The sequence below is a fragment of the Lolium perenne genome, chromosome 5 (genome assembly GCF_019359855.2).
Source record: "Lolium perenne isolate Kyuss_39 chromosome 5, Kyuss_2.0, whole genome shotgun sequence".
NCBI lineage: Eukaryota > Viridiplantae > Streptophyta > Magnoliopsida > Poales > Poaceae > Lolium > Lolium perenne.
The window spans coordinates 254,150,892-254,178,668 of NC_067248.2; the positions used below are offsets into that span (position 1 = coordinate 254,150,892).

Genomic DNA, 27,777 nt, shown 5'->3' on the forward strand with positions numbered 1-27,777 from the left:
CCTTTTACACAAGATCATATGAAGATTGCCAACTTCGGCGTATTCAGGCCACATGGTTGTCCTAGGTGATTGAACACAAGATTAACTTTGTTGTCTGGACCATGTTTATCCAAGAATTTCCTTATTGCAGTTGGATCTCTAACACCTTTCTTCTTCTTCCCTTTGTAGCACAATTCAAGTTACTTTGAAATTAGTAATGTAGTTTATTTCACACAAAAAGTATTGTTGTTTATTTCATACCACGTACCACATCACGTCCATCTGGGCGTCTAGCGCCACTAATGGTCAGGAACACGCAGGTCCATATATAGTGAGGAGGGAGTCGGCGAGCTCCATGGAGGCGAGCACGCCAGTGATAGTAAAACCAATACGCCGCATGTTTCGTCGCCGAAGCCCCGGGCCGCGCACCCCCTTACGCATGTCGGACGCCGATGGACCTGGTCTAGTTTAGCTCGCTTTGATTCCCTATCTACACGGAAGCTTTGGTTTCTTCGGGTTTTTTTTTGTTTTGTTTTCGCTGATGCATCATGATTTATCCGTGTGAAAATTTTCAATATGAAATATGTTGTATTCTTCCTCACAAATATTACAAAAAATCAGATCTGGTAGCATGAACAGTGTCACTTTCTAATCTTTTTTTCTAAGCCTAATACACGGTATTTCAGATTAAAAATGTGCATGCTTCATAGTGTACATATATGTATTTTTGAAAAAGAATTATTTAAAACGTTGAAATTGAGTTTTCGACATCTTCACAGTGGATTTTGCACACATGGAAAGTACTCCGTATAACTGTTTCGAAGTTAAACATAAAAATTCACCCGAACAGATAACTGAGATTTATCACCACTAGTAAAAGAGCACCGGTGTTGAAGATCCAGATGATCTCATCCGTCCATCCACGCCGATGAAAACTACCATGACGACACCACCTCCTGCACACAGTAGCGCCGCCGCCGCCGGCTATCTTCTCCAAGTCCGGCGGCAAAGCTTTTCTACGCGGCCACCTTGAATCAATCCCGCCGATACGGGGGAGCGTAACGCGGCGGCGGAGCCAACCCCTCCACCAGCACGTCTTATTGACGTCCACACCGCTCGAATCGGCGGGTTCTTCCTCGACCCTGTGCTCCGCGCGCGGCCCTTCTGCTTCGACCCCGACAGGCTGCAGAGTCTCCGCGGCCTCGCTCTCTACGATTTGGAACTCTGGCCTCCTCAGGCACGCGCGCACCGTACCTGAGCGCTGGAGGTCGCGAAGGAGCGGTAGTGTGGTCGATGCTCGCAGATGAACGCGGCGGGGCAGTCCAGGGTACGGCGGGGCGCGCGGGGCACACCAGAGCACCTCGCGCTTTCTTCTCTCTTCCTCCCTCCAATCTGTATGAGTACAGGTTCGTGCCTCCTTCAGTGACCTGTTTGTTTCAGTTAGGACCTCTGTTAATCTCGCGTGTACATTGTACACCCTTGGAAATTTTGCCTGTTGTAATCTATTTTCCTTCACTGCAGCAGGAAGCCAAAATCAGCACAGAATGTGTGGATGCTTCAAGTTTTCCTTTTCATCACTGCTGAAACGAAGGCTGAAAGGTAGGAATCAGTAGTTTTCTTGGCTAGCAGGACCATTTAGTTCAGTCTGTGTATTTTGCTAATTTAGTGTGCTAAGTACGAGAAAAATATGCTGAGTACAATTTGGACATGGAACCAGAAGTTCTCTAAACTGACATATTGGACATGAGACTTGGCAGGTCGTGGAAATGATACAAAGGGGAGGGGAGCACCAGATGATAAAGGTATTCTGGACTTCTATTCTTCTCCAATTTATTGCTGCGACAAGTGGACTCTGTGACCTATTGTTTTGTGATGTAGGATATTTGCGATGAACCTCCAAACCCTGATCAACCTATCTCCGAACACTGTATGGCACCCAGGGCCAAGGTTTGTACTTCACACTTTTGGCTAGAAAAAGTTCTGGCTGGGATCTGAGAGCTCACCCAAGCGATTGACGCCAGGATTTAAAACCGATAGCTTAAATTTGTGTGTATGATCCATCTATTTGCGTTGTGAAGTTTGGCAATCGTACTGTGAGCTTGATATGGTGAAGCACAACCTGTGGTAATTCAAACTTGGCCTTTTTTCCCCTGGGAATCCATGTCTAGCTGTTCTTGTGCAGTGCAATCAGGTTAGGTTTATGCTGCTTAGTCATAACCTGATCGATGCTTTCAAATTCACATGCTGCTCACTCATGCATGTCCTCACTCCATAAAGCAACCCTGCAACCACCACTCTAGGTGACTGATTGATTGATGATAAAGTTATTATTCCACATCAGTGTTCACAGCAGGGTTACCTGTAATTAATAAGAAACCTAATTGGTTAGGCATGGGAATTAGTGCCTCTTATCCCATCCTTTGGGTCTCTTCTGTTTTGTTGCCAAGAGTTGTTAGCCTCTTGCAACTTGATCTGGAAACTATATATTTTTCTGGTAGTATATGGTTGCAGGTGCATGCATTCTACAGGGGTAGGTGTACCTTTTTTGGGCATCACTAGCTGCCGGCCAGCCTTGTCTTCTTTGTTCCATTACCTGTAACGAATTACTAACTGCATGTGGATATACATCGATAGATGCATGCGAATCTGATCAAAATATGGTGCCGTTCCTAATTAAACAATCGTTTACAATTTTTTGTTGGATCATACTACTACTAGCTAGCAGCATCACCTGTAGGACTAGCTGGCTTGCAAAGACAGGACTAAGTGGATTCATCATAGTTTAAAGATTTATGTAGGGTCCCGTTAAACAACTTCCATTGTACGTCCATTTCATCTACATAAGCGAAGCTCCGTTCTCTGGCTCTTCCACAAGCTGCACTACTGGCTAGAGCAAAATCCACCCATCCATCCATATGGTTGAAGGTAATTTCGCACTCCCTCCCTTCAATAATTCTGTGGTTCATCGTCCACTCTGTGCTTCATTTTCCTAGTGGTTCCATAAGGGCTTCCTACCTTTATTTTTCAATATATCACGTGTATCATTTCTTCAGCAGCTCTGTGAGAATTAAGCATGCATGCCTCTGCAGCTAGGTTTGCTACCAGATTCTCTAAACTGCTGTTGCTACATCAGCGTAAGTGTAGCCCGAACAAATATAAATGGCTCTGTTCTTGTTTTGGGGACGGATTGCAGTCTTTGTTTTTTTTCCTAATCCGAGTTATTCAATGGTCATTGTGCTAGTTAATTGATTAGTAGCAAATGTTGTGAACCTTAATACATCATCAATTTTATTTGCATACAAGACACATCTCAGGGCTCATGTGTGCCTGGTACCACATGGCCAATTATGAACTCTGTTGAAGAACTGAAGTAGAGGTTCACATTTTCGAAAAAATGAGAGATGCACGGTTAAAAGATCTGCGGATTAGCAGATCACCTGCTGCCTTCTACCATCTTCTCCTGATATGGTTTCTTCCTTTTTTTTTGTCCCTCTTTATAAACCATCTGCAGATTAGGGAATCGCCTGCTGCCTTCTACCCACACTAGTACACAAGAAAGAAACAAACTCTAGAGACCTTTGGACAATGGCGGACTTTGCTCTTGGGTTGACCAAGACGGCGGTGGAGGGGACGCTAAGCAGGATCCAGTTGGCGATTGATGAGGAGAGCAAGCTGAGGGTGACGGCAAAGCAAGACCTGCGGTACATCACAGCTGAATTCCAGATGATGCAATCCTTTCTAAAGGTGGCCAACAAAGAACGCGCCAACAACGAAGTGGTGAGGACCTGGGTGAGGCAGCTCCGGGACCTAGCCTTTGATGTCGAAGACTGTGTTGAGTTTGTTGTCCACCTGGACAGCAACTCGGCCTTTGTCTGGCTGTGGCGCCTGGTGCCCTCCTGCATGGCACCACCCCGTACTCGGGACCTGGACAGGGCGGTGGCCGAGTTAAAGCAGCTCAAGGTAAGGGTTGAGGATGCAAGCCAGAGGAACACACGCTACAACCTCATCAGCGACTCCGGCTCCCTCGCTAAGACCACCACGCCAACCGAGCAGGCGGCCCTGGCCACCGCCAACCCATCAGCATTCCACATGCTAACTGAGGTCTGGGAGGCTGCTGGGAAGCGACGCGGCATGACCAACCTGGACAAACTGATCATGGGTGAAGGGAGTGCCCTCCAAATTATCTCCGTGTGGGGAAGTACGGCGGCTGATCTTGGGATAACGTCCATTTTCAGCATGTTGTATGGGGACCCAGAAATCCGCCGAGCATTCAAAAGACGTGCATGGGTAAAGTTGACACATCCTTTTAATCCTCACGAGTTCCTTAAGTGCTTGCTGACTCAGTTCTACATGAGCTCTCACCAAGAAAACATAGATGTGGACCATCTCACGAAGGCCGAGCTCATGCAGCAAGTGAAGGCGCACAAATATCTCATCATTCTAGAAGAAGTTTCCAGTGTGGTTGACTGGGATGCCATCAGAGTGTGCCTGCAGGACAATGAGAACGGCAGCCGAATCATCGTGTCCACAAAGCAATTAAGAACTGCACTCTTGTGTACAGGGGGTACATACCAAGTTTCAGAGCTCCGGAGATTCACTAATGATCAATCTCTTTGTGCATTTGCCAAGAAGGTAATTAACCCCACAAAAACGTCTTCTACTTTCAAACTACACTTCATTCTAAAATAATTGAAGTTTTTGATTTTTAATGGACGTCAACTTTTAAACCATTTGCTATACAAATATGTATTATTATGATAATCAGATGACACTATTTTCATCTGACCAATCACATACTTTATAAGTATGACATATATTGATAGATTATTGTAAAAGTATGACTTAATAGTACTTTATAAGTATGTTTGCATGTTTAAATAGATCATTACTCATAGCTATACTTCATCAATCATACAGGAATTATATTAAATGAACTATATTGAATCCTAAAAAAAGATGACATATATTGATAGATTATTGTAAATTTGAGTTACTCTAACTATGTATGTATCTTATGCTGCCATCGCTATGTCCTTTATCATCTGATGTTTTGTGTGAAAATTTGAGACGCCTTAAAGAATGTTCCAGAAAAAAAAGCACTTACTACAACCATGCAAGTTATTTTGAAAATCCAGTGTATTTTGCGTAAAATAGAGAAGATGACTTAGCTATATAGTCAAACTGAGTTTTGTCATGTGGTTCCTAGTCGAACCCATGTTGACCCTAATTGCTGCAATATGGGATATTTAGCTACTGAAACAAAATGCGGGAATCCTAATTGCTGCAATGTGTGATATCTAGTTTCCGAATTTTTGTAGAATAACTTTATCCTAGATAAATAGGGGTTAGAGTACTTAACAATATTAACAAACGTAATAACCACACAAACCATCGCCCACCCTCCCGAAACTCCCAACCCTGAACCTAACCCATGCTTACTGTGGTTTTCATAAAAGTGGAGAAGATAACTGCACATAGAATCTTAAAGATGAACACACAATTGGATTAATGGGGTTTTGAAGCTTTAAGTCATGGCCTTCGAGTTTAACATCTTACTTACAGGTAGGGCGTCGCAGTGGTATGGGAGATCTTGTTTGGCAAATAAGGTGTCGTGGTGTGATTTCGGTATGGGGACTTAGTGATGGCAAATCAGCACGCATTAATGAAGTGTTTAACAGCATAGTGTATAAGTGTAACCAATTTGAAGGAGTTGAATTTCAAAAACACAGCTGGGTTGACGTACCCGTTCCTTTCAATTTGGATGTCTTCTCTCGGCGCGTACTTGTAAGTTTTCGTTCAAAAGATCTCCAAGCCGAAGAAATTGCTATGGTTGGTATGATGGGAGAGCAAAGCCTGACTCAAGAGTGTTACAAGTTTCTGCAAGAAGAAGATTGCCTTGTTGTTATTAATGATCTGCAGTCCACACATGACTGGGACTTGATAAAAAATGCCTTCTTTTCCAAGCCCATTAAAGGATGTATTATTATCATTACAAATGATTCAAGTGTTGCCACACATTGTGCAGAAAAAGATGGAGTTCTGAATATTGAAGATTTGGAAGCCAGCGCTATGCTCCGCCCCTTGATAAAGGTATGAATGCTTACACACCTCAACCTAAATTGAACTCAATTTTCTGTGTCATCTGCCATCTCATTGATGTGCACAATCATAATGAAAAAGGTCGATCAGACCATCTGACCGTCTTAATACATTATGTATCTTTACATATAGGGTTGCCAAAACTATGGAGTTGAAGGGAACAAGGCTACTCAAAGGGGTAGGGGTTACTTTTTCTCCACCAGATTGGGAGAGACTCGTGAATGGTTCGCACATTTTTGGTTCTCAAAATTTGGAGACACGCATTCGGAACAAATGAATCAGCTTAAGATAAATTTAAGTAATCCTGGTGTGACCTCGTTGTGGGGACCTGATGATGCCGGTAAAATTCTTGTTAGAATCATGTGCTATCGCATGATGCTTGAGTCAGATACTTATTGGGAGAATGAATACCAAGGGTGTCCAATTTCCAAAGAAGATAGACATGGGATGTTTAGCTGGGTTAATGTGTTCCATCCTTTCAATTTGGAAAACTTCTCAATGCAGTTGTTATTGGATTTTTATTCAGATGATCTTCGTGCCAAGAAAGCTGCAGCAGTTGGTATGATGGAAGGCCAAGATCCGATTCAAAAGTGTACTAAATTTCTCCGTGAATACAAATGCACTGTCGTAATTGAGGGTCTACAGTCCACCGATGATTGGGATTTGATAAAAGCTACCTTATTATCTTATCCAATTACAAACCGTATTGTTGTCATTACAAATGTTGCAACTGTTGCCACTCACTGTGTAGACAAGGGAGATCGAGTTATCAAGATGAATTGTCTAGAAGCTGATGCGGCCCCTTGTCCCCCAATAAAGGTGTGATAATTTCCTTAATGAGCTAAATCTCTATTATATCATTAATCTACGGATTAATTTACTTGACACATATATGTATTTAGGGAAAATATTCCATTTCATGGTTGAAATGATGTCTGGAATTTAATTTCTAAATTCAGCTTCTGAGCTTTCTAAACCTTGTAATTTTAGATAGTACTTGTACTTGATAATCACTTATTCAAATGAGAAACCACAACAATGAACTAATTTTTCCGAAAATTATGTTTAAATTTCCTGCAAATAATTCACCCTATATTGTATGTTTTGTAAAAAAAATATTTTTGAATTTGAAATACATCAATTTGAAATGAAGACAAAATTTCTTGAGGTATTTTTCAATTAATTATATGTTTTTTATAGACCAGGATTAGAAAGATGATGAGGTCTCAAATGTACTACCGTTAAGTTTACGGTTTGGATCTTACCATTCATTGCTCTTTAGTTTATAAATTGTATCTTCTTTCCGTAATTTTTTTATACAACAAACACAAATTGGTGAATCCTGGTAGAGTTATTTTCATTTGTATTATTGTCCAATTAAACAAATAATTTGTGAGAACCAGACAAGGAAGTGAACTAGGTTTCTGTTGCCTCAGTTTCTGGTTCACTTCCTTGTCTGGTTCTTATTAACAAATAATTTGCGTCTACGCCTCAGTTTCTGGTTCACTTCCTTGTCCGGCTGACTTGCAAAAACTTGAGTTCTGTCGCCTGTCCGGTTTTTGAACTATGCAACCGAGGCTTGGCCTTGGCATCAGCTTCTGCTAGTAGACGCGCTTCCCCCTCTGTCCCGACTCCAGCGTGGTGGCGGAACCACACCTAGAACGCCAGCAAGTGGGTCCCGCCTCTGTTATAATGCAGCGATGTGCCGAGGGCAGCCGTCGGCGTACCGTTTCCTACGCTGAGGGCATCTCTACGCCGACGGCCCTTTTGGCGAGCTGGTCTGGAGGCACATACGCCAACGGCCCCGACTTTTGGCCGTCGGCGCAGCGCGCCATTCCTGTAGGGAATGGGAAACAACATCACTGCATTATAACAGCAAAATCAATAAGCACAAAAGGCTGAGGGAAAATAAATCGCAACTTAATAAAAATATATTTAGCGTAATTGTCAAGTGGTATATTTGGAATCAGAAATTTCTGAGTAGAGTATGAGCACATGGGCAAGTTCGTAGTGGTATATTATCGAATTAACTCGCAAAAATATTACTCCCTCCGCCCTGAATTGATTGACATAGTATGTGAACTGGACATGGTATTTGTATGTATGAGGGCCGCAACAATTGATTTGGGCTGGAGGGAGTATCAGTTGACCAAGAAGGAAACTAAAAATCATATGCATCGATTTGGTTTATGTGGAGCTTGAACATCTGTGAATCCAATGGCTATGTTTACTAACTTGTTCTGGTTGGAGCTGTACAAGATTTTGTACGCATGGTAGACTAGAGTTGGGGCATGGCTTGTGCTAGTTTAACAGTTATGCATCTGACTTGCAGGGTTGTGCTTCTCGCGTATTCTCCAACAGGAGTGCAGAGGCACGTGACTTGATCAACACATTTCAACTTGTTGGGGGTCAGAATCAATCAGCATTTGAGATTCGCTGCAGTTTATTTTTCTTGGCTCCTAGTGTGTCCTCAGTGTGGGGAATTGCTGGTATTGGGAAATCAGCTGTGGTCAGAAGTCTGTACTGCCACCTGATGCTTGGAGTGAATCATAATTTCAAGGATGGCGAATCATACAGAGGTTCTCAATATCGGCCGGAATTTACAATGTGCAGCTGGGTAGACGTGACTCGTCCATTTAATTTGACTGACTTGTCTTGTCATCTGCTCCTAGATTTTCATTCAGATGATACTCAAGCTAAGGAAAAGGCAGCAGTTGGTATCATGGAAGGGCAAGATCCGGTTCAAGAGTGTCGAAGAATAATGTGCGAGTACAGAAGCCTCGTTGTTATCGATGGATTACAGTCCAGAGAGGATTGGGACTTGATAAAAGCTGCCTTCTTACCCGATTCTACTAATGCATGTATCATTGTAATTACTAATGAAGAAAGCATCGCTACACACTGTGTAGATAATGAAGATCAAGTGGTCAATGTCAAAGGTCTTGAAGCTGACGCAGCGCTTACTCTCTTCAAAAAGGTGTGTGCTCTTAACCATTTCATTATTATATATACCTTATTCAATCAGGGTATATTGCTTTCTTTTGTTCGTACACAAGGTTTAAAATAGAGGATTGGGTCAGCCTAGTGCAATGCGGATAGCGGGTGGCATAATTGAAAAAGTAACTCATGATTTTGAGATAATTATGTATAGTTCAGAACGTTGACAACGGAATGATATTTAATTTGAGCAATCATCATTCACACTCCTTTGGTACAGCGCATTGGTGAATACAAGTATATAAACAAGTAAATCATGCTCCCCACAAAAATCAGTTACTACCTCCGGTTTCAAGGAATAAGACGCACATGTATTCCAAAACGAACTTTAACCATAAAAATTGAGAAACAAAATCTTGATTGTATTATATGTAATTAGCACCGTTAGATTCGTACTGAAAAACACTTTTTAATGATGTTAATTTCATATAAACAATCTTTATGTATTTGAAGTAATTCTTGATCAAACAAAAAGCACGTAAACAAGAACGTCTTATTCCTTGAAACGGAGGTAGTATTTCTTACAAGCAAATATAGGTGCTGAATTTGATTTGTGTATGTGTTGTGGAAATGCAAAACTGATCCCGGGTGCATATGCACCTGGTATGCATAAAACATATTTTTAAAAGTTACAAAATTTAGGAAAAAAATTCGCATGTAGGAATATGTTCTATGTGTGCACGTAAAATTTCCCATGAAACCGAAATATTTTGTTCCCTATGTAAAAAAGACGTAAAATATCTAGGGAAATAGACTATTTTAGCGCCAAAAATTTGCCTTTTTTACACAGGACAGAAAACATGTTGATTTTTGCTGAAACAACTTCGTGAGTATGTAACATGTTAAGGTATGCATGAGATATTTTTTATATCAATTTAAACATTTTTAAATATACTTAAAATGCATTTCAAATAAAAGGTGCATATGCACCGGGTGCAGAAAGGCCTTGTCATGTGTTGCTAATTCCATAAAATTTAATATTACTAGTTTGTGATGATAAAAATAATAGAGATGCATGACATTGTCATTGGAAAATGAAGGATACGAAAAGAGCAAAATCGTGCTTGTTGGCCCAAACTAACGATTCTAACTGAGATGAGAAAATGATTCGCCACACATATCTCATTCACGTGCTGCCCTTTAAATAGGGACTTGAGAGAGCGCGGATTTTGTACACATAGGTATGGGTAAGGAAGTAATGTACCGTCCAGAAAGCAAAGCAGGTTGCTTTAAGATCCAGAGAAAAGTAATTGAAGAGGAATTCATCTGCGTGCACTTATTCCGTCGCGTGAGGCTGCCTTTCCCCGGCCTTTACTCCGGTCGACACACCAGACAACAGAGTGACTGCCGCTGTTGTCATTACTCACCCCCCTGAACACTACTATTGACTCCGTAGGTAGGTACGAAACAAAGAGCCACCACTTTGGGACGCCATTTCCCAGCTCCCCTCAAGTTCCTCCACCCAGATTCTCGCTCTCGCCGCCGACAAAAAATCAAGTTTTTTTCTCCGCCGCCCACCTTGTGCGCTCGTGGCCGCCTCCTTCCTTTGCCCGCCGGCATGGCTGCTTCACATTGAAGCTACCGCACCTCCCATCCTCTCCGCAGGTGCAGTACGTCGCTGTCGGGCCTCCGTTTCTCCCCACTCCTCTCCTTGCCTTGCTCAGCGAACAGAGGAGCGGACGATGCCGCGACGGGACGGGACAGTGTGCTCCGCGCTAAGTGGCTTCTGGCCTTCAAGCTAGTCCTCATCGCGCCGCCTCCTACAAGTCCTGGATGCTCGTGCGGGGGCTCGGCCTTGAGCATAGAATAATGTCGCCGTCCAAGGCGAAGCCGATGCGCGAGGGTGCACGCGTTGTCCGGCCGCTTTGGCGACGGACGCCGACGATGCGCTCTTGCTGCTCGACCTGCCTGATTTGGTGCTGGACCGCTTGCTAGAGGAGTTGTTCCCAGTGTCGCTTGCCGCCATGGCATGCATTGGTGGGTCTCAGGGACAGCTGCTCCATGGTCAGCCTCTGGGCACGCCACAACGGAAATTGGGTCGCGGCGGAGAGCTGGCCGAGACAATCGTTCGTGGTGCGTCAACTGGTCAGGCCATCAAAAAAATTGCCTGACGCCATCTCGCGTACCAGCGACGCCGTGGGCGGGGTGAGCTTGTGGAACAAAAATTGAATGTGGCCACGTCGGTGGTCGTATTACACGCCGGTGAGATGCTCGCCTAGGCTGGCATGCCGGTGTCGGCCAGAAATAGGCGCGGCCGGGTGCGACATGGCCGTGTGGCCTGGCATGCTGTTCTTGGGTGGCGGCGGTTCACGACGGAGTAGAAGGCGGCCGGTAAAGGGGAATTTTGTCGGAGCAGCTTGCGCCAACACAACGGAAGCCACTGCGGTGGTGGGCAGCGCCGCCGATGCGCGGACGACTCACCTGGCATCGCTGGAATAAGAAAAAGAGAAGAGAAGGCAGGGAAGTGGAGGCGATGAGAGAGATGAACTAGAGAAAGGACGGAGGAAGGATATGGAGAAAAGCACGTCCCAAAAATCCCGTGTAGTTTTCAGGGAATCTCGCGGCAGTCTGACTGTATGCCATGTCTCAGTGCTGTAAGCAAATGCAAGACTGGCGCACAAGTGAATTCCTCTAAGAAGTCGTTTGGTATCCATTATTTGGGCTTGGAATCGTGGAATTCATTTTGGAATTCTATAAGTGGGTTATTTGGTTACCACAGAATTGGGCGTTACTTCATTTAGGAAATCCAGCAAAATGACGCCATGGGTAAACACGATTTCAAGCTGAGACCTGTCATTTGCGTTTCTCAGAGTCCAGATTCTCTAAAAGCGACGCCTCCAAGAAATAAACAATGCACAAGTACTGTCATCGTTCGATCATAGATCATAGGTTTTACCCTGAAGAAAGTTCCCGCTCTCAAAACAATGTCTTCAACAAGGTTATTACCGGGAACAACCAATTAAGTCCAGACATTCAATTTTCACCCTGAAAGGTAAGATCGTGAACTTCATTTAGAAAATCCAGCAAAATAACGCCATGGGTAAACACGATTTCAAGCTGAGACATGTCATTTGTGTTTCTCTGTGGAAGTCATTTACAAATTCAATATTGAATTCTGCTTTCATTTGCAATTTCTGTGGCAATCAAACAAGTGTCCTTTTCTGGAATTACAATGTAAATGAAATGAATACATGTATTTATTTCAAAATGCTACAAACGAAATGAAAGTCTGGCTTCCAAACGACTTCTAACTTTTCTTTTCTCCGGATTTCAAAGCAACACGCTGCTCTGAGCGGTAACGATTACTTCCTCATCCATACTTGTATGTACAAAGTTATTTCCGGGACAAGCTAACAAAGTCTGAAGTTAACATTACATCGGATTTCGATTTTTTTTTTGAACAAGCGGATATCGATATTGACATCTACCATGGCGTTGATCACTGTAGATGACATCAAGTACGTCATATGCACTACTCATGACATCTAGCATGTCGTATGAACTATTCATGACATCTAGCATGTCATGCCCTACCGCTCCTGCCTGGTACGGGTGCTGATGCACTACCTACTTCTGGGAAGCTAGCAGCTAGTGTTGTGCCGAAAATGCTCTGTCACTTATGAAATGGGGTGCAAGTAAAATCTGAGCCATTGCATGTCATTGGGATGTCCACCAGTGGGGGACCGCACATGTCACCACTCGTACCAGGAGATTCCCTTCTCCAACTACATTACGAATTGAAAAACAAGCACAACTTTCACGGAACAAATATAAATGAGATTTTGTTTGCATATTTGACTTCCCCGCGACGAGCTCGTCAAAATGAGTCTAATATTTAATATTTAATATTTTAAAATTTATTCCGTGACCTATATCTATAGTCCTCTATTATTTGCGCATGAAGTTCCTATGACATGACTATGTAGTCCTGCGATATGACGTGCTAAATTTATAGAGTCCCTCCAAATTTATTAGATGGTAGATACAGTCCTGTCAGAAGTACTGTTAGTTTTAGACATATGACAGCTGTAGATTCTCTTTTCATGTGGGACCGTACCTTACCGAATCTCAAGACACATAAGTATATCACCTTCGCCCCATTTTGCATGCACCATCTGCGGGTCGGTGTTGTGCCTGCTTCCGAGGAAGTTGGCAGCTACGATCTAGCATGAGGAAGTTGGCCGCTGTTGACTAGGCTGCTGCGTTGGTGTCGCCTCCGACTCTGTGAGCCGAGGTGACTCCAACTCCGTGAGGCGAGACTCTTACTGGTCCTGAGTCGAGAGATCCCACTGGGTTGTCCAGCAGATCAGAGTGCGCTCCTTCGGCGGAGTCAACTCACCCTCTGACTCAGCCACCGGTCGAGTCGGCCACCGGTCAAGACAAGGGTGCCCGACTCCGTGCTTTGGCGAGTCGCCACTTGGAGTTGTGGTGCGGACCCCATGGTGCACACCTGCATCATGAGTTGCATGTTGTCGTTGTTGGTTGCACCATGCATCGGGTGAGCTTCATCACGCTTCTTGCGGAAATCCTGCACCCAATGGCCGGCGATTCCGCAGTACAGACACATGGGAGCGGCGTTAGTTGCCTGAGCCGATTTCCTTCATCATTGGCGCAGCGGGAAGGAGCCCCCTGCGCGTCCAAGACGGGCCATGGACCATAAAAGCGACTTTGTTTGGTGGCCTTGCTTGTGACGGTAAAGCACACGTCCGTTAGGACCCCAAGAGGAAGGTATGATGCGTACAGCAGCAAGTTTTCCCTCAGTAAGAAACCAAGGTTATCGAACCAGTAGGAGATGAATGCCACGTGAAGGTTGTTGGTGGAGGAGTGTAGTGCGGTGCAACACCAGGGATTCCGGCGCCAACGTGGAACCTGCACAACACAATCAAAATACTTTGCCCCAACTTAACAGTGAGGTTGTCAATCTCACCGGCTTGCTGTAAACAAAGGATTAAACGTATGGTGTGGAGAATTATGTTTGCTTGTAGCAAACAACAGAGAACAGAGATTGCAGTAGATTGTATTTCAGATGTAAAAGAATGGACCGGGGTCCACAGTTCACTAGTGGTGTCTCTCCAATAAGATAAATAGCATGTTGGGTGAACAAATTACACTTGGGCAATTGACAAATAGAGATTCATACACATATCATGATGACTACTATGAGATTTACTTAGGGCATTACGACAAAGAACAGAGACCGCTATCCAGCATGCATCTATGCCTAAAAAGTCCACCTTCGGGTTAGCATCCACACCCCTTCCAGTATTAAGTTGCAAACAACATACAATTGCATTAAGTACTGTGCGTAATGTAATCAACACAAATATCCTTAGACAAAGCATCGATGTTTTATCCCTAGTGGCAACAACACATCCATAACCTTAGAACTTGTCCACCGTCCTGCATTCAATGGAGGCATGAACCCACTATCGAGCATAAATACTCCCTCTTGGAGTTACAAGTATCAACTTGGCCAGAGCCTCTACTAGCAACGGAGAGCATGCAAGATCATAAACAACACATATATGATAGATCAATAATCAACTTGACATAGTATTCAATATTCATTGGATCCAACAAACACAACATGTAGCATTACAAATAGATGATCTTGATCATGATAGGAAGCTCACAAGATCTAAACATGATAGCACAAGAGGAGAAGACAACCATCTAGCTACTGCTATGGACCCATAGTCCAAGGATGAACTACTCACGCATCAATCCGGAGGCGGGCATGATGATGTAGAGTCCTCCGGTGACGATTCCCCTCTCCGGCAGGGTGCCGGAGGCGATCTCCTGAATCCCCCGAGATGGGATTGGCGGCGGCAGCGTCACAGTAACTTTTCTCGTATCGTGGCTCTCGGTGATAGGGTTTTCGTGACGGAGAGAATATATAGGCGAAGGGGCAGGGTCGGGAGGCGCCCGAGGGGCCCACCCCATAGGGCGGCGCGCCCAAGGGTGGGGCCGCGCCCCCCTAGGGTGTGGCCGCCTCGTTGCCCCTCTTCGTCTCCTCTTCGGACTTCTGGAAGGCTCCGTGCAAAATAAGACCGTGGGCTTTTGTTTCGTCCAATTCCGAGAATATTTCCTGTGTAGGATTTCTGAAACCAAAAACAGCAGAAAACAGGAACTGGCGCTTCGGCATCTTGTTAATAGGTTAGTGCCGGAAAATGCATCAGAATGATATAAAGTGTATATAAAATATGTGAGTATTGTCATATAACTAGCATGGAACATAAGAAATTATAGATACGTTTGAGACGTATCAAGCATCCCCAAGCTTAGTTCCTACTCGCCCTCAAGTAGGTAAACGATAACAAGGATAATTTCTGAAGTGACATGCTACTATCATAATCTTGATCAATAATATTGTAAAGCATATGAAGTGAATGAAGTGATTCGAAGCAATGGTAAAGATAATGACTAAACAACTGAATCATATAGCAAAGATTTTTCATGAATAGTACTTTCAAGACAAGCATCAATAAGTCCTGCATAAGAGTTAACTCATAAAGCAATAGATTCTTAATAGAAGGTTTTGAAGCAACACAAAGGATGATTAAGTTTCAGCAGTTGCTTTCAACTTGTAACATGTATATCTCATGGATAGTTGTCAACATAAAGCAATATAACAAGTGCAATAGGTAAACATGTAAGAATCAATGCACACAGTGGCCACAAGTGTTTGCTTCTAAAATAGAAAGAAGTAGGTAAACTGACTCAACATAAAGTAAAAGAAAGGCCCTTCGCAGAGGGAAGCATGGATTACTCATGTGCTAGAGCTTTTTATTTTGAAAACATGGAAACAATTTTGTCAACGGTAGTAATAATTCATATGTGTTATGCATAAAACCTCTTATAAGTTGCAAGCCTCATGCATCGAATACCAATAGTGCCCGCACCTTGTCCTAATTAGCTCGGATTTTCATGGATTATCATTGCATTACATATGTTTCAACCAAGTGTCACAAAGGGGTACCTCTATGCCACCTGTACAAAGGTCCAAGGAGATAGATCGCATTTGATTTCTCAGTTTTGATAGATCTCAACTTGAGGACATCCATACCGGGACAACATAGAAAACAGATAATGGACTCCTCTTTTTAATGCTTAAGCATTCAACAATAGATAATATTCTCATAAGAGATTGAGGATTAATGTCCAAACTGAAACTTCCACCATGATACATGGCTTTGGTTGGCGGCCCAATGTTCTTCTCTAACAATATGCATACTCAAACCATTTAATCATGATAAATCACCCTTACTTCAGACAAGACGAACATGCATAGCAACTCACATGATATTCAACAAAGGCGTAAAAAGTTGATGGCGTCCCCAGAAACATGGTTACCGCTCAACAAGCAACTTATAAGAAATAAGATACATAAGCAACATATTCAATACCACTATAGTTTTTAAGCTATTTTCCCATGAGCTATGTATTGCAAAGACAAGGAATGAAATTTTTTTAAAGGTAGCACACAAGCAATTTACTTTGGAATGGCAGAGAAATAACACATAGTAGGTAGTTATGGTGGACACAAATGGCATGAGTTTTGGCTCAAGGTTTTTGGATGCACGAGAAGCATTTCCTCTCAGTACAAGGCTTTGGCTAGCAAGGTTGTTTGAAGCAACACAAGTATGAACCGGTACAGCAAAACTTACATAAGAACATATTGCAAGCATTATAAGACTCTACACTGTCTCCTTGTTGCTCAAACACTTTTACCAGAAAATATTTAGATTGTAGAGAGATCAATCATGCAATCCAAACTTCAACAAGCTCTACGGTAGTTCTCCACTAATAGGTTTAAACTACATGATGCAAGAGCTTAAACATGATCTATGAGAGCTTAAAACAATTGCCAAGTATCAAGTTATTCAAGACAATATACCATTTACCACATGAAGCATTTTCTGTTTCCAATCAAATAGCAATCAACGAAGCGGTTTTCAACTCCGCCATGAACATTAAAAGTAGAGCTAAGAACACCAGTGTTCATATGAAAAAGCGGAGCGTGCCTTTCTCCAATACAACGAATGCTAGGATCCGATTTTATTCAAACAAAAACAAAAACAAACAGACGCTCCAAGTAAAGCACATAAGATGTGACGGAATAAAAATATAGTTTCACTAGAGGTGACCTGATAAGTTGTCGATGAAGAAGGGGATGCCTTGGGCATCCCCAAGCTTAGATGTTTGAGTCTTCTTGAAATATGCAGGGATGAACCACGGGGGCATCCCCAAGCTTAGACTTTTCACTCTTCTTGATCATATTATATCATCCTCCTCTCTTGACCCTTGAAAACTTCCTTCACACCAAACTCAAAACAAACTCATTAGAGGGTTAGTGCATAATCAAAAATTCACATGTTCAGAGAGGACACAATCATTTTTAACACTTCTGGACATTACCCAAAGCTACTGAAAGTTAATGGAACAAAGAAATCCACTCAACACAGTAAAAGAGGCAATGCGAAATAAAAGGCAGAATCTGTCAAAACAGAACAGTCCGTAAAGACAAAATTTTTCGAGGCACTTAACAGGCTCAGATGAAAAAGCTCAAATTGAATGAAAGTTGCGTACATATCTGAGGATCACGCATGAATTTTTTCAGCATTTTACGAGTTTCCTACAGAGAGATCTACTCAAATTCGTGACAGGTAAAAATCTGTTTCTGCGCAGAAATCCAAATCTAGTATCAACTTTTCTATCAAAGACTTTACTTGGCACAACAACATGATATGGAGAGGTTGCTACAGTAGTAACAACTTCCAAGACTCAACAAAACAGTAGCAAAATAAATAAAAACAACATGGGTTATCTCCCAAGAAATGCTTTTCTTTAACGCCTTTCAGCTAGGCGCAGAAAGTGCAAATCAAGTAACATCAAGAGAAGAAGCATCAACATCATAATTTTCCTTAAAAACACAATTTGTCGCAGAGGTTACCTTAGATGCTCCATTATCTAAATTTTCCATAGTGGTACTAAGGGTTTTATCAATTTTAGGCTTATAATAATTCTTTGGCTTAGGCACCTTAGAGACGTACATGAATTTTTGCTCCTTACCCACATAAGCTTTCTCCTTAAATTTAAGAGAAGAAAAAGTTGAACCCAAGGTTCCCATAGCTTCTTCAAGTTCACCAATCCTATGGGTTTGATTATCATGGATAGCACAAGTTTCTAAAATAGCAATTCTTTCATTAATTCCTAGGGATTTATCAAGTTTATCAGTATTATCAAGTAATATTCCCAATTTAGTCTCAACACTTGGAAGATTTTTCTCTATGGCTTCCAACTTTTTCATGACATGCTCAAGAGAGATTTCAATTTTAGCTTCATTAACAGGTGGTATTCCAACTAGACTCTCAATGATGCAACTAGCTTCTAAAGCAGGAGTACCTAGGAAATTACCCCCTGAAAGAGTATCAAGAACATACCTATTCCAGCTAGATATACCAACATAAAAGTTCCTAAGGAGGATAATAGTGGAGTGTTTCTTAGTGCACCTATGATGAGCATCACTAATTCTATACCAAGCATCTTTAAAACTTTCTCCCATTGTTGCTTAAAAGAACGAACTTCAACTTCAGGATTACTCATTTTAGCAATAGTAAAAATAAACAAAGCAAAACCGAATTAAATAAAGTAAAACAAGTAACTAATTTTTTTGTGTTTTTGATATAAAGAAAGCAAACAAGACAGAAAATAAAATAAAGTAAAGCAAGACAATAAACAAAGTAAAGAGATTGGATGTGAGAGACTCCCCTTGCAGCGTGTCTTGATCTCCCCGGCAACGGCGGCTAAAAAGAGCCGCTTGTGACGGTAAAGCACACGTCCGTTGGGAACCCCAAGAGGAAGGTATGATGCGTACAGCAGCAAGTTTTCCCTCAGTAAGAAACCAAGGTTATCGAACCAGTAGGAGATGAAGGCCACGTGAAGGTTGTTGGTGGAGGAGTGTAGTGCGGCGCAACACCAGGGATTCTGCGCCAACGTGGAACCTGCACAACACAATCAAAATACTTTGCCCCAACTTAACAGTGAGGTTGTCAATCTCACCGGCGTGCTGTAAACAAAGGATTAACGTATGGTGTGGAGAATTATGTTTGCTTGTAGAAAACAACAGAGAACAGAGATTGCAGTAGATTGTATTTCAGATGTAAAAGAATGGACCGGGGTCCACAGTTCACTAGTGGTGTCTCTCCAATAAGATAAATAGCATGTTGGGTGAACAAATTACAGTTGGGCAATTGACAAATAGAGATTCATACACATATCATGATGACTACTATGAGATTTACTTAGGGCATTACGACAAAGAACATAGACCGCTATCCAGCATGCATCTATGCCTACAAAGTCCACCTTCGGGTTAGCATCCGCACCCCTTCCAGTATTAAGTTGCAAACAACATACAATTGCATTAAGTACTGTGCGTAATGTAATCAACACAAATATCCTTAGACAAAGCATCGATGTTTTATCCCTAGTGGCAACAACACATCCATAACCTTAGAACTTTCTGTCATCGTCCTGCATTCAATGGAGGCATGAACCCACTATCGAGCATAAATACTCCCTCTTGGAGTTACAAGTATCAACTTGGCCAGAGCCTCTACTAGCAACGGAGAGCATGCAAGATCATAAACAACACATATATGATAGATCAATAATCAACTTGACATAGTATTCAATATTCATCGGATCCCAACAAACACAACATGTAGCATTACAAATAGATGATCTTGATCATGATAGGCAGCTCACAAGATCTAAACATGATAGCACAAGAGGAGAAGACAACCATCTAGCTACTACTATGGACCCATAGTCCAAGGATGAACTACTCACGCATCAATCCGGAGGCGGGCATGATGATGTAGAGTCCTCCGGTGATGATTCCCCTCTCCGGCAGGGTGCCGGAGGCGATCTCTTGAATCCCCCGAGATGGGATTGGCGGCGGCTGCGTCACAGTAACTTTTCTCGTATCGTGGCTCTCGGTGATAGGGTTTTCGCGACGGAGAGAATATATAGGCGAAGGGGCAGAGTCGGGAGGCGCCCGAGGGGCCCACCCCATAGGGCGGCGCGCCCAAGGGTGGGGCCGCACCCCCCTAGGGTGTGGCCGCCTCGTCGCCCCTCTTCGTCTCCTCTTCGGACTTCTGGAAGGCTCCGTGCAAAATAACACCGTGGGCTTTTGTTTCATCCAATTCTGAGAATATTTCCTGTGTAGGATTTCTGAAACCAAAAACAGCAGAAAACAGGAACTGGCGCTTCGGCATCTTGTTAATAGGTTAGTGCCGGAAAATGCATCAAAATGATATAGTGTATATAAAACATGTGAGTATTGTCATATAACTAGCATGGAACATAAGAAATTATAGATACGTTTGAGACGTATCAGGCCTGCACGGATATTTTTCGGCCCCGTAGAGATTTGGACTCTGGCCGTTTGGTAGGTTAGTTTTCAGGCCTTGTAGCAGCCCAAATTGGCGCTCTGCTGTTTGGTTGCAACCCATAATCCGGTTCTGGTAACCTCTTCCCTTCAGTGGTGAGGTTACCAGCGATCAACAGCACAAGTAAGAACAAGTAAGAATACAATCATAGACGACAGATAACTTAGTAGTGGTCATAGACGACACAAGTTCACGGCACAACATTTTGCAGACACGATCATAGTTCTGGAGACGGCAGAGAGGATCATAGTTCAAGACACTAGACACGAGCAACAACTAGACTTGACATGGCACCAGGTTAGCTTCAAACATGGTGCTCGGAGACGACGCACCTGGTGCCATCGCCATGGTACGGGCACCTCGTCACCACCTTAGTGCAGGTGTGGTCGAAGATGACCACACTGTACTACAGGGAGGACACCCTTCTAAAGGTGACGAACTAGCCTACCTTCAGCTGATGGGCGATGGCGAAGGCCGACCATCCCTAGTCGATGAATGCGTCATCGCCTTCTCTCCTCGTAGTCATCCTCCAGTTTCATCCGGTGTTGGTGGTGACGATGATGTTGGAAGGGATATCTCCGAACCACTTGACGAAAGCTTTAGGGATAATGAGGCAGCCGAAAGTGGGTTTGAAGATGATTTTGAGAAAGTGGTCCGGCCCTGGCTCGTCGTGGAAGTGGCCGACCTTAGCCGGCCTTCCACGACGCTTCTTCGCCGGTCCCTCGCCGGGAACCTCAGCAGGTGACCCAAGCTTGATTTTCTTAGTCTGCTAGAAGAACAGAAGCAATTAGAGGTGTGCGTGCTCACAAGTAGTGTAGATGAAAACGGACATTGATAACATTAGTAAGGCCTCATACAGTTGCTCACACGGCAGGCATAGGGAGTGGCCACAAACTAAGTGTAGTGTGCTACGACAGTGGCACACATGACTAAGTTTGAGGCCACCACCTAGCCTGCCATTGTTCCTTTGTTGAATCATTTGGCCAATGCACCAGACATATCAGAACGAGGCATCATATGTAGGATCACACGGCAGGTAGAGGGACTGTCCCCAAACTAAGTCTAGTGTGCCAGTAACACGACACATATGACTAAGTTTGAGGACAACACCATGCCTGTCGTTGTGACATAGTTGAATCATTGGCCAATGCAGAACTGAAGAAGCAGAAACATGCAAATCAGGGTATCAGAGGCCTCATACAATGAGGACATATGTAGGAGATATTTGAACAGAACCAATGGCTTGGTCATGTTAAGTCATGCCATAGGTTCTGATCAATCATCTCATACTATGATCTCAGGGTATAATCATTGGCCTAGTTCAATCAAGAAACAACAGAATTGGCACTTCAAATTGAGTACATTACGAGTGGTACTTAGGGTACATTACAAATTGTACTTAGGCCACATTACAAATTCTCATACAACACGTCTACATCACATTCATCACTCCTCACAAGTAGCCCGGATCCTCTTGAGCTTGTCCTTGATTGCAAAGTTCACTTGAAGCAGATCATATACGTCATACTCTATCTTTCTCTTCTCAGCCTCCAAAGCCTGTTTTTCTGCCTCCCATTCCTGTTTCTTAGCCCTCATCACTTGTGCTTGTGTTCTCTGCATATTCTTGAGCATTGCAACTTCCTTCTTCAAGTCCTCCCACTCCTCTTGCGTCTGAACAAACTAGCGCGACTCAGCTCAACTTTTCGCACAACAATGACAACATAGTAAACCCGAACACAAAAAAACCTTCGCCTCTATGCATGCACAGTAAGATCTGCCAGTTTCAGCAATCCAAAGGCCGGTCTAGGAAGGATCTACCGCAATCCGACACTATAGTAACAGATCTACGCAAATCGAGACCGTGAAATGCAAGAACTGGACAAGAACTACAAGAAATGGGGACGAACACCTTGCAAAACGTCAATCCGACCGCTATCCTAACGAAAACCCTAGCAGATCTAATGTGCATGTCGTCGGAAATGCCCGAAAATGGCATGTTTGAACAGAACGAGTACGAAGGTGAGAAGGAGAGGGACTTACCGCCATTCTTCCGGCAGAGGACGAGCTCGAGGTCGCGGGCGAAGACGAGATGCCGATGAGGACTGCGGAGCAGATTGCGGCCAATGTCGAGGTCCTGGTCGCCGACGTCTCCTCCGGTACCGTTGCTCCTCGCTGCGTCGGTGCGGCGGATTGGTCGGCGAGAGGGGAACCGCCGGGTGATGTGACAGTTTGAGGGAGGTGAGAGTGCAGTCGCGAGTGAGAGGAAGGAGAGGGAAGCAGTGAGGCTAATTATGGCGCGTGTTCCCGAAGGGATGCGGCGTCTCCGCCTCCCTCCTCCACGCGTGCAGGCTTCTGGCCGCAACGGGCCTGGCCCCGAAGAAACTGCCATTCTGGGCGTTCCTCCAGGGCCTGTCCCAGGGGGTGCTTTGAGAACCGGTTAATGCGACAACGCGGCTCGGCCCAGGCATCCAAACGGACCGAAATTTGCTCCCCCCATGCGAGTCAAGGAGGATGCAGGCTACCAAACGCACCCATGGCTTTCGACGTGTCGCGGTTCCTGGGGCATCGCCCACTAGGGTTGCCTTTGCGGCAGCCTCGCGCCTTGTCGCCTTCGCGTCTGGCTTGGCTGGCCGATGCGCCTCCATCTCGATGGTTCATCCATGTGAGCCACTCCTCTTCAGAGAGGAGGAGCTTGCCGATATGATTGGCCTCTATCCTATCCACCTGGTGGCACTTCTCTGCTGCCTTGAACCTGCTGATGAGTTTCTCCATGGAGAGAGTGTTGAGGTTGAGCAAAATCTCGATGGAACATTCCATCTACGAGAACTTCTTTGGGACGACAGAGAAGAACTTATGAACGGCATCCGACTCTCTGATCTTCACCCCGAGCACACCGAGTTGCGACACGAGAGACTACATGCACGACGTCCTCACCGTTGCCGAACTTGATAGCCTCGAGTTGCTTCTTCAGCCCCGTACCTAGGTCACCCCGAGCCTCATCATCTACACCCCCTCCCAACAGGGCCGGGCCGGTATAATCTGGAGCCCTTTGCCAAACTTTTAAATGGGCCCCTAATCCTACTAAAAAATCTGACTAATGAATAATACAACTGCCAAAGGTAAGAAGACGGCTGAGGTGTCCAGCATGAATAATACAACTGGCAATGTGTAAGGGCATGTACAATGGCAGAGAAGACACGCCTTCTCTTATGCTTCCACGTCATCTAGAGAAGACAATAACTAAAACACGTACAATGCGTTGTCTCTTAGTGTTATCCTTTGCAATTAAGAGAATCAACTAAATTTGGTAGGAAATTTGTTTGCTAAGAGAAGACATGTGGTACATTGTACATGCCCACGTGGCAGATCTTAAATTTTGGAAACATTACATACACGTATACCTTGAGTTTTAAAAAATGACGATGGCCAATGGCAGATCCAGGAGTAAAGATTTGTGGGGGCATAAAAATTACAAAAAAAAAATTACATCAGAAATTTGGAAGGGGCAAGGATAAGTTTACTCTTAGCATCGGCCACGGACCACCGGTTTCACGGACCACCTGCTAGAGAACAAGCGAGCTACCGCTCTCCTTCTCCTGATCTCTCACGAGTCTCTGATAACAATTGTTGGCCCAAACTAACAACTCCTATGAATTAAGAATAGAAGAGAGGAAGTGATGACTGAAACGAGGAAATGATTTTCCACACACTTCTCGTTCATGTGCTGCTGTTTATATAGGTACTTGAGAGACCACAAAGTCAAAGGTAACATCACATCTAACTCCGATGTGATGGGTCCATGACATCTACCATGCTGCTGACCAGTATAGATAAGGTCAAACACGTCCTATACACTATTCATGTTAACTAGCATGCCGTGTGAACTATTCATGACATCTAGCATGTCGTGCCTGCATGGTACGGGTGCTGATGCACCGCCTGTTTCCGGGAAGCCGGCTGAGATGACCCAACATGGGACATGGCCGGACCTGGCAATGCCCCGAAAACACAAGCCTATTCGAAGTTTCTAACAGTGTTGAACCAGTGAAGGAATGATGCAGCCGTGGCAGACCAGATTAGTGGCTCGACCAGGCAAATCTTGTTGGGCGGGGATGGCTTATCCATCAATAGGTCAATTCATATTGAAAAGAACCTTGAATTCGATACAACTCAACATGGTAATATTGAGTTTAAAAAATAATCAGAATAATGAAAAACTAGGTTTAGCCATGTCAGGCATGGTATTATTAGGAGTTCCAATTCAAATTTATTTCTGATTTGATATGCAAACAAGAAAAAGATATGCAGATCGACCGAGTTACTTGTGGAAATTACAGTTTGTATAATTGAGATTTCACAAAATTTTAGAAACTGACTTATTTATTGATTTCAGATAACCTGGGATGGAAAGGAATTGACTCCTGACGAGTTGGAACTTTATGAAGATACCATAGGCAGATGTGGCGGGATTCCTAAAGTTATAGCTACTATAGGCCAACTCTTTGCCAAAAAAATAGCTAAAGGTTACAATGACTGCAACATGTTGTTGAAGGATTTAAATGATGACTTTATGGGCAAGTTGGAGACCGATCAAGGGTGTCACAGTTTAAGGGATCTATTTTCTTGGATGCAGTCCTACTTTGATGGTTGCTCTGATAACCTCAAGCCATGTATCTTCTATCTGTCAATCTTCCCTCCCAACCACAACATAAGGTGGAGTTATTTGTTCAGACGCTGGATTGCTGAAGGTTATTGCAGGGACACATATAGTGGTACCGCAGAGGAGAATGGGAAGACGTTGTTTTCAGAACTCATTAACTTGAGCATAATCCAACAATCTGAGAAAGCAATGAAGTGCATATACCAAGTCAATGGGTTCTTTCATGAATACATCATTTCACGGCCAATGGAAGACAACCTTGTCTTTTCACTAGAGGGGAATTGCAGCCTGAACTCGCAACATGCAGGACAACATCTCACCATAAGGAGGAGTTGGGACAGGGACATCACGGTCTTTAGGAGCATGGACTTGTCGCGTATACGGTCCTTGACCGTATTTGGGAAGTGGATGTCATTCTTTCTCTCTTCCAACATTAGTCTACTTCGGGTGTTAGATGTGGCAGGCACATCGGGTTTACTAGATGGTGACCTTGAGCAGATCGCGAAGGTACTACCTCGTCTTAAATTCCTCTCTCTGAGAGGATGCCAAGAGATAAGCCATCTACCAGAATCATTTGGTGGCTTGAGGCAGCTTCAAACTTTGGATGTCAGACACACCTCAATAGCCATGCTACCATTTTGCATCATCAAGCTGCGGAAGTTGCAATACATTCGAGCCGGCACCATCATATCATCAGATGTAGCTGATGAATCTGTTGCAAGTACACCAACAACAAATGTTGACCGGACATCCACACCAACCGAGGGCAGTGATGACATGGTTACAACAGTACAGGAAACAACAGAGGAGGTTCATGCGTCAACACCGCTATCACGGAGCTGCCAGACACGTAGTTTGGTGTCTAGCTGGTTATCCAAGTTGCACAGACGCCGACTTGATAATGATGGTGTTGAGGTTCCTGTAGGTATTGGGAGCTTGACGGTCTTACATACTCTTGGTGTTGTCAATGTCAGTATTCCTAATGGAAAGGCAATCCTGAAGGAGCTTAAGAACCTTACACAACTGCGCAAACTCGGCGTATCTGGCATAAACAGGCGAAACATCAAAGATCTGTGTTATTTCATCTCAGGCCATGGTTATCTGGAGTCCTTGTCAGTGCGACTCGATAAGGATAAGCAGGGGCTATTTGCTTGTTTTGGTGATATGATTCCCCAGCCACCCAAGACCCTAAAGAGCCTTAAGTTGCACGGGCACATAAACAAACTGCCGATTTGGATCAAACAGCTTGATGATCTCAAGAAGTTAGATATTGAGTTGACTATACTATTGCAAGAGGACATGCACTTCCGTGGCGAACATCCATATTTATATTCCTTACGTCGCCTTTGTATGAAGCCCGTTCAAGATGGGGAACTCCATTTTAGTGCGCCTGTAAATGAGGGCTTTTGGAGGCTACGGGTCCTAGAGATCGATTGCAGCTCCAATTTACAGGTAACTTTTGTAAACTGGGTGGCTGGCGAAGTTGAGGTGCTGAAGATTCGCTGCTCTGATGGGGCGTCTCTGAGAATTTCTGGACTAGGGCATCTAGGAAAGCTCAACGAAGTGTGGCTGAAGGGTTCCTACGGCGACGAAATCAAGCAAGAGTTGCAGCAGCAAGTTTCCAAGCATGCACATAAACCTGTATTGAAGCTAGTGCGGCGATGCGAGTCCTGATAGGATCTTTAATGTATCCACGTGTTATTTCTGTACTTGTAAGTTAGATCAAGTCCTGTAGAAGTATGTACTGTAGTACTGTAAAAGCAGCAGTAGGGTGTTCATACATTTCACTTTATAATCATCTTTCTGAAAAGATCAGCAGCTATTAAATTCAACCTCAGGAGGGCACTAGTCCCCCTAGCCTACCAAAGTTTAAACATTAGATTTGACATTTTGGTGTTTTATTAAAAGATGAAATATTCTTTAATGGGATCGGAGGCGATGTTCTCGTCGACAGCGAGTCATCCGTGGTGATTTTGTCAATCTCAAGACTCTGACTCAGTATTTTGAAGATGCTTATAGCGGTAGGGTGTACGTGCGTTTATAAAGATAACTGTGTATATCTATGTGTGAATGTATGTGTTTTGCAAAAAAAAAAAGTAATACACGGTTCGAGAAGGGGTTTGATACACCAGATAAAGTGACAACGATACTCAAGAGCTATCAGTTTGCTGTACTCTCTATTTCTTCATCAAATAGGTGCACATCAGTAAAAGTTGGTTTTAGTTAATAGAACTAACATCGTGTTTCTATATAATTAATATACCTTTCATGATGTTTCTCGAAAAAACATTGTAAATTAGTAAAATGTATAAGCCTGTTGATATATATTATGTCTAACTGAAGTGTGGTGTTTTGAAGCTCGGGATCCTTTTCTTCAAAATTAGATTTTCGTAGTTTTAAAAGACTATGAACAAAAAATCTAGAGGTAGACAATGATGTACTCTACCATTGTGCAAAGGGAAATACGGAAGACTGAGTATTTTGGGCTGCGCAAAATTCACAAATTTGTTTCATCCAGAGATACAACACATTTCATCCTGAGATTTTGCATAATGGGAGTACATCATTGGCTACATCTGAAAATTT

The 27,777-nt window shown here is 43.6% G+C and overlaps 1 protein-coding gene across 6 annotated transcripts; it reads left to right on the top strand.

The window, feature by feature from the left end:
• Positions 1–897: 897 nt before the first annotated feature.
• Positions 898–27,115, top strand: LOC127302753 (uncharacterized). 6 transcript variants are annotated; one of them, XM_051333301.1, is made up of 9 exons: positions 898–1,385; positions 1,504–1,578; positions 1,737–1,781; positions 1,858–4,611; positions 5,542–6,069; positions 6,211–6,897; positions 8,411–8,657; positions 8,751–9,055; positions 24,925–27,115. In XM_051333301.1, the coding sequence occupies exons 4-9, from the start codon at positions 3,565–3,567 to the stop codon at positions 26,863–26,865; spliced, it is 4,755 nt and encodes a 1,584-aa protein (XP_051189261.1). In that variant the 5' UTR covers positions 898–1,385; positions 1,504–1,578; positions 1,737–1,781; positions 1,858–3,564; the 3' UTR covers positions 26,866–27,115. The 6 variants fall into 6 exon arrangements, with proteins under 6 accessions (XP_051189261.1, XP_051189257.1, XP_051189256.1 ...); XM_051333297.1 differs by having other exon boundaries at positions 1,858–3,113; positions 3,491–4,611; positions 8,411–9,055; XM_051333296.1 differs by having other exon boundaries at positions 1,858–2,904; positions 3,491–4,611; positions 8,411–9,055.
• Positions 27,116–27,777: the final 662 nt, after the last annotated feature.

What these genes read in the sequence shown, in the direction of transcription:
- LOC127302753 (XM_051333295.1), top strand. Translation starts at nt 3,565, where the DNA reads ATGGCGGACTTTGCTCTTGGGTTGACCAAGACGGCGGTGGAGGGGACG. An exon ending in CCCCTTGTCCCCCAATAAAG is followed by an intron (nt 6,898 to 8,410) that starts GTGTGATAATTT and finishes TCTGACTTGCAG; the next exon opens with GGTTGTGCTTCTCGCGTATT. An exon ending in CGCTTACTCTCTTCAAAAAG is followed by an intron (nt 9,056 to 24,924) that starts GTGTGTGCTCTT and finishes TATTGATTTCAG; the next exon opens with ATAACCTGGGATGGAAAGGA.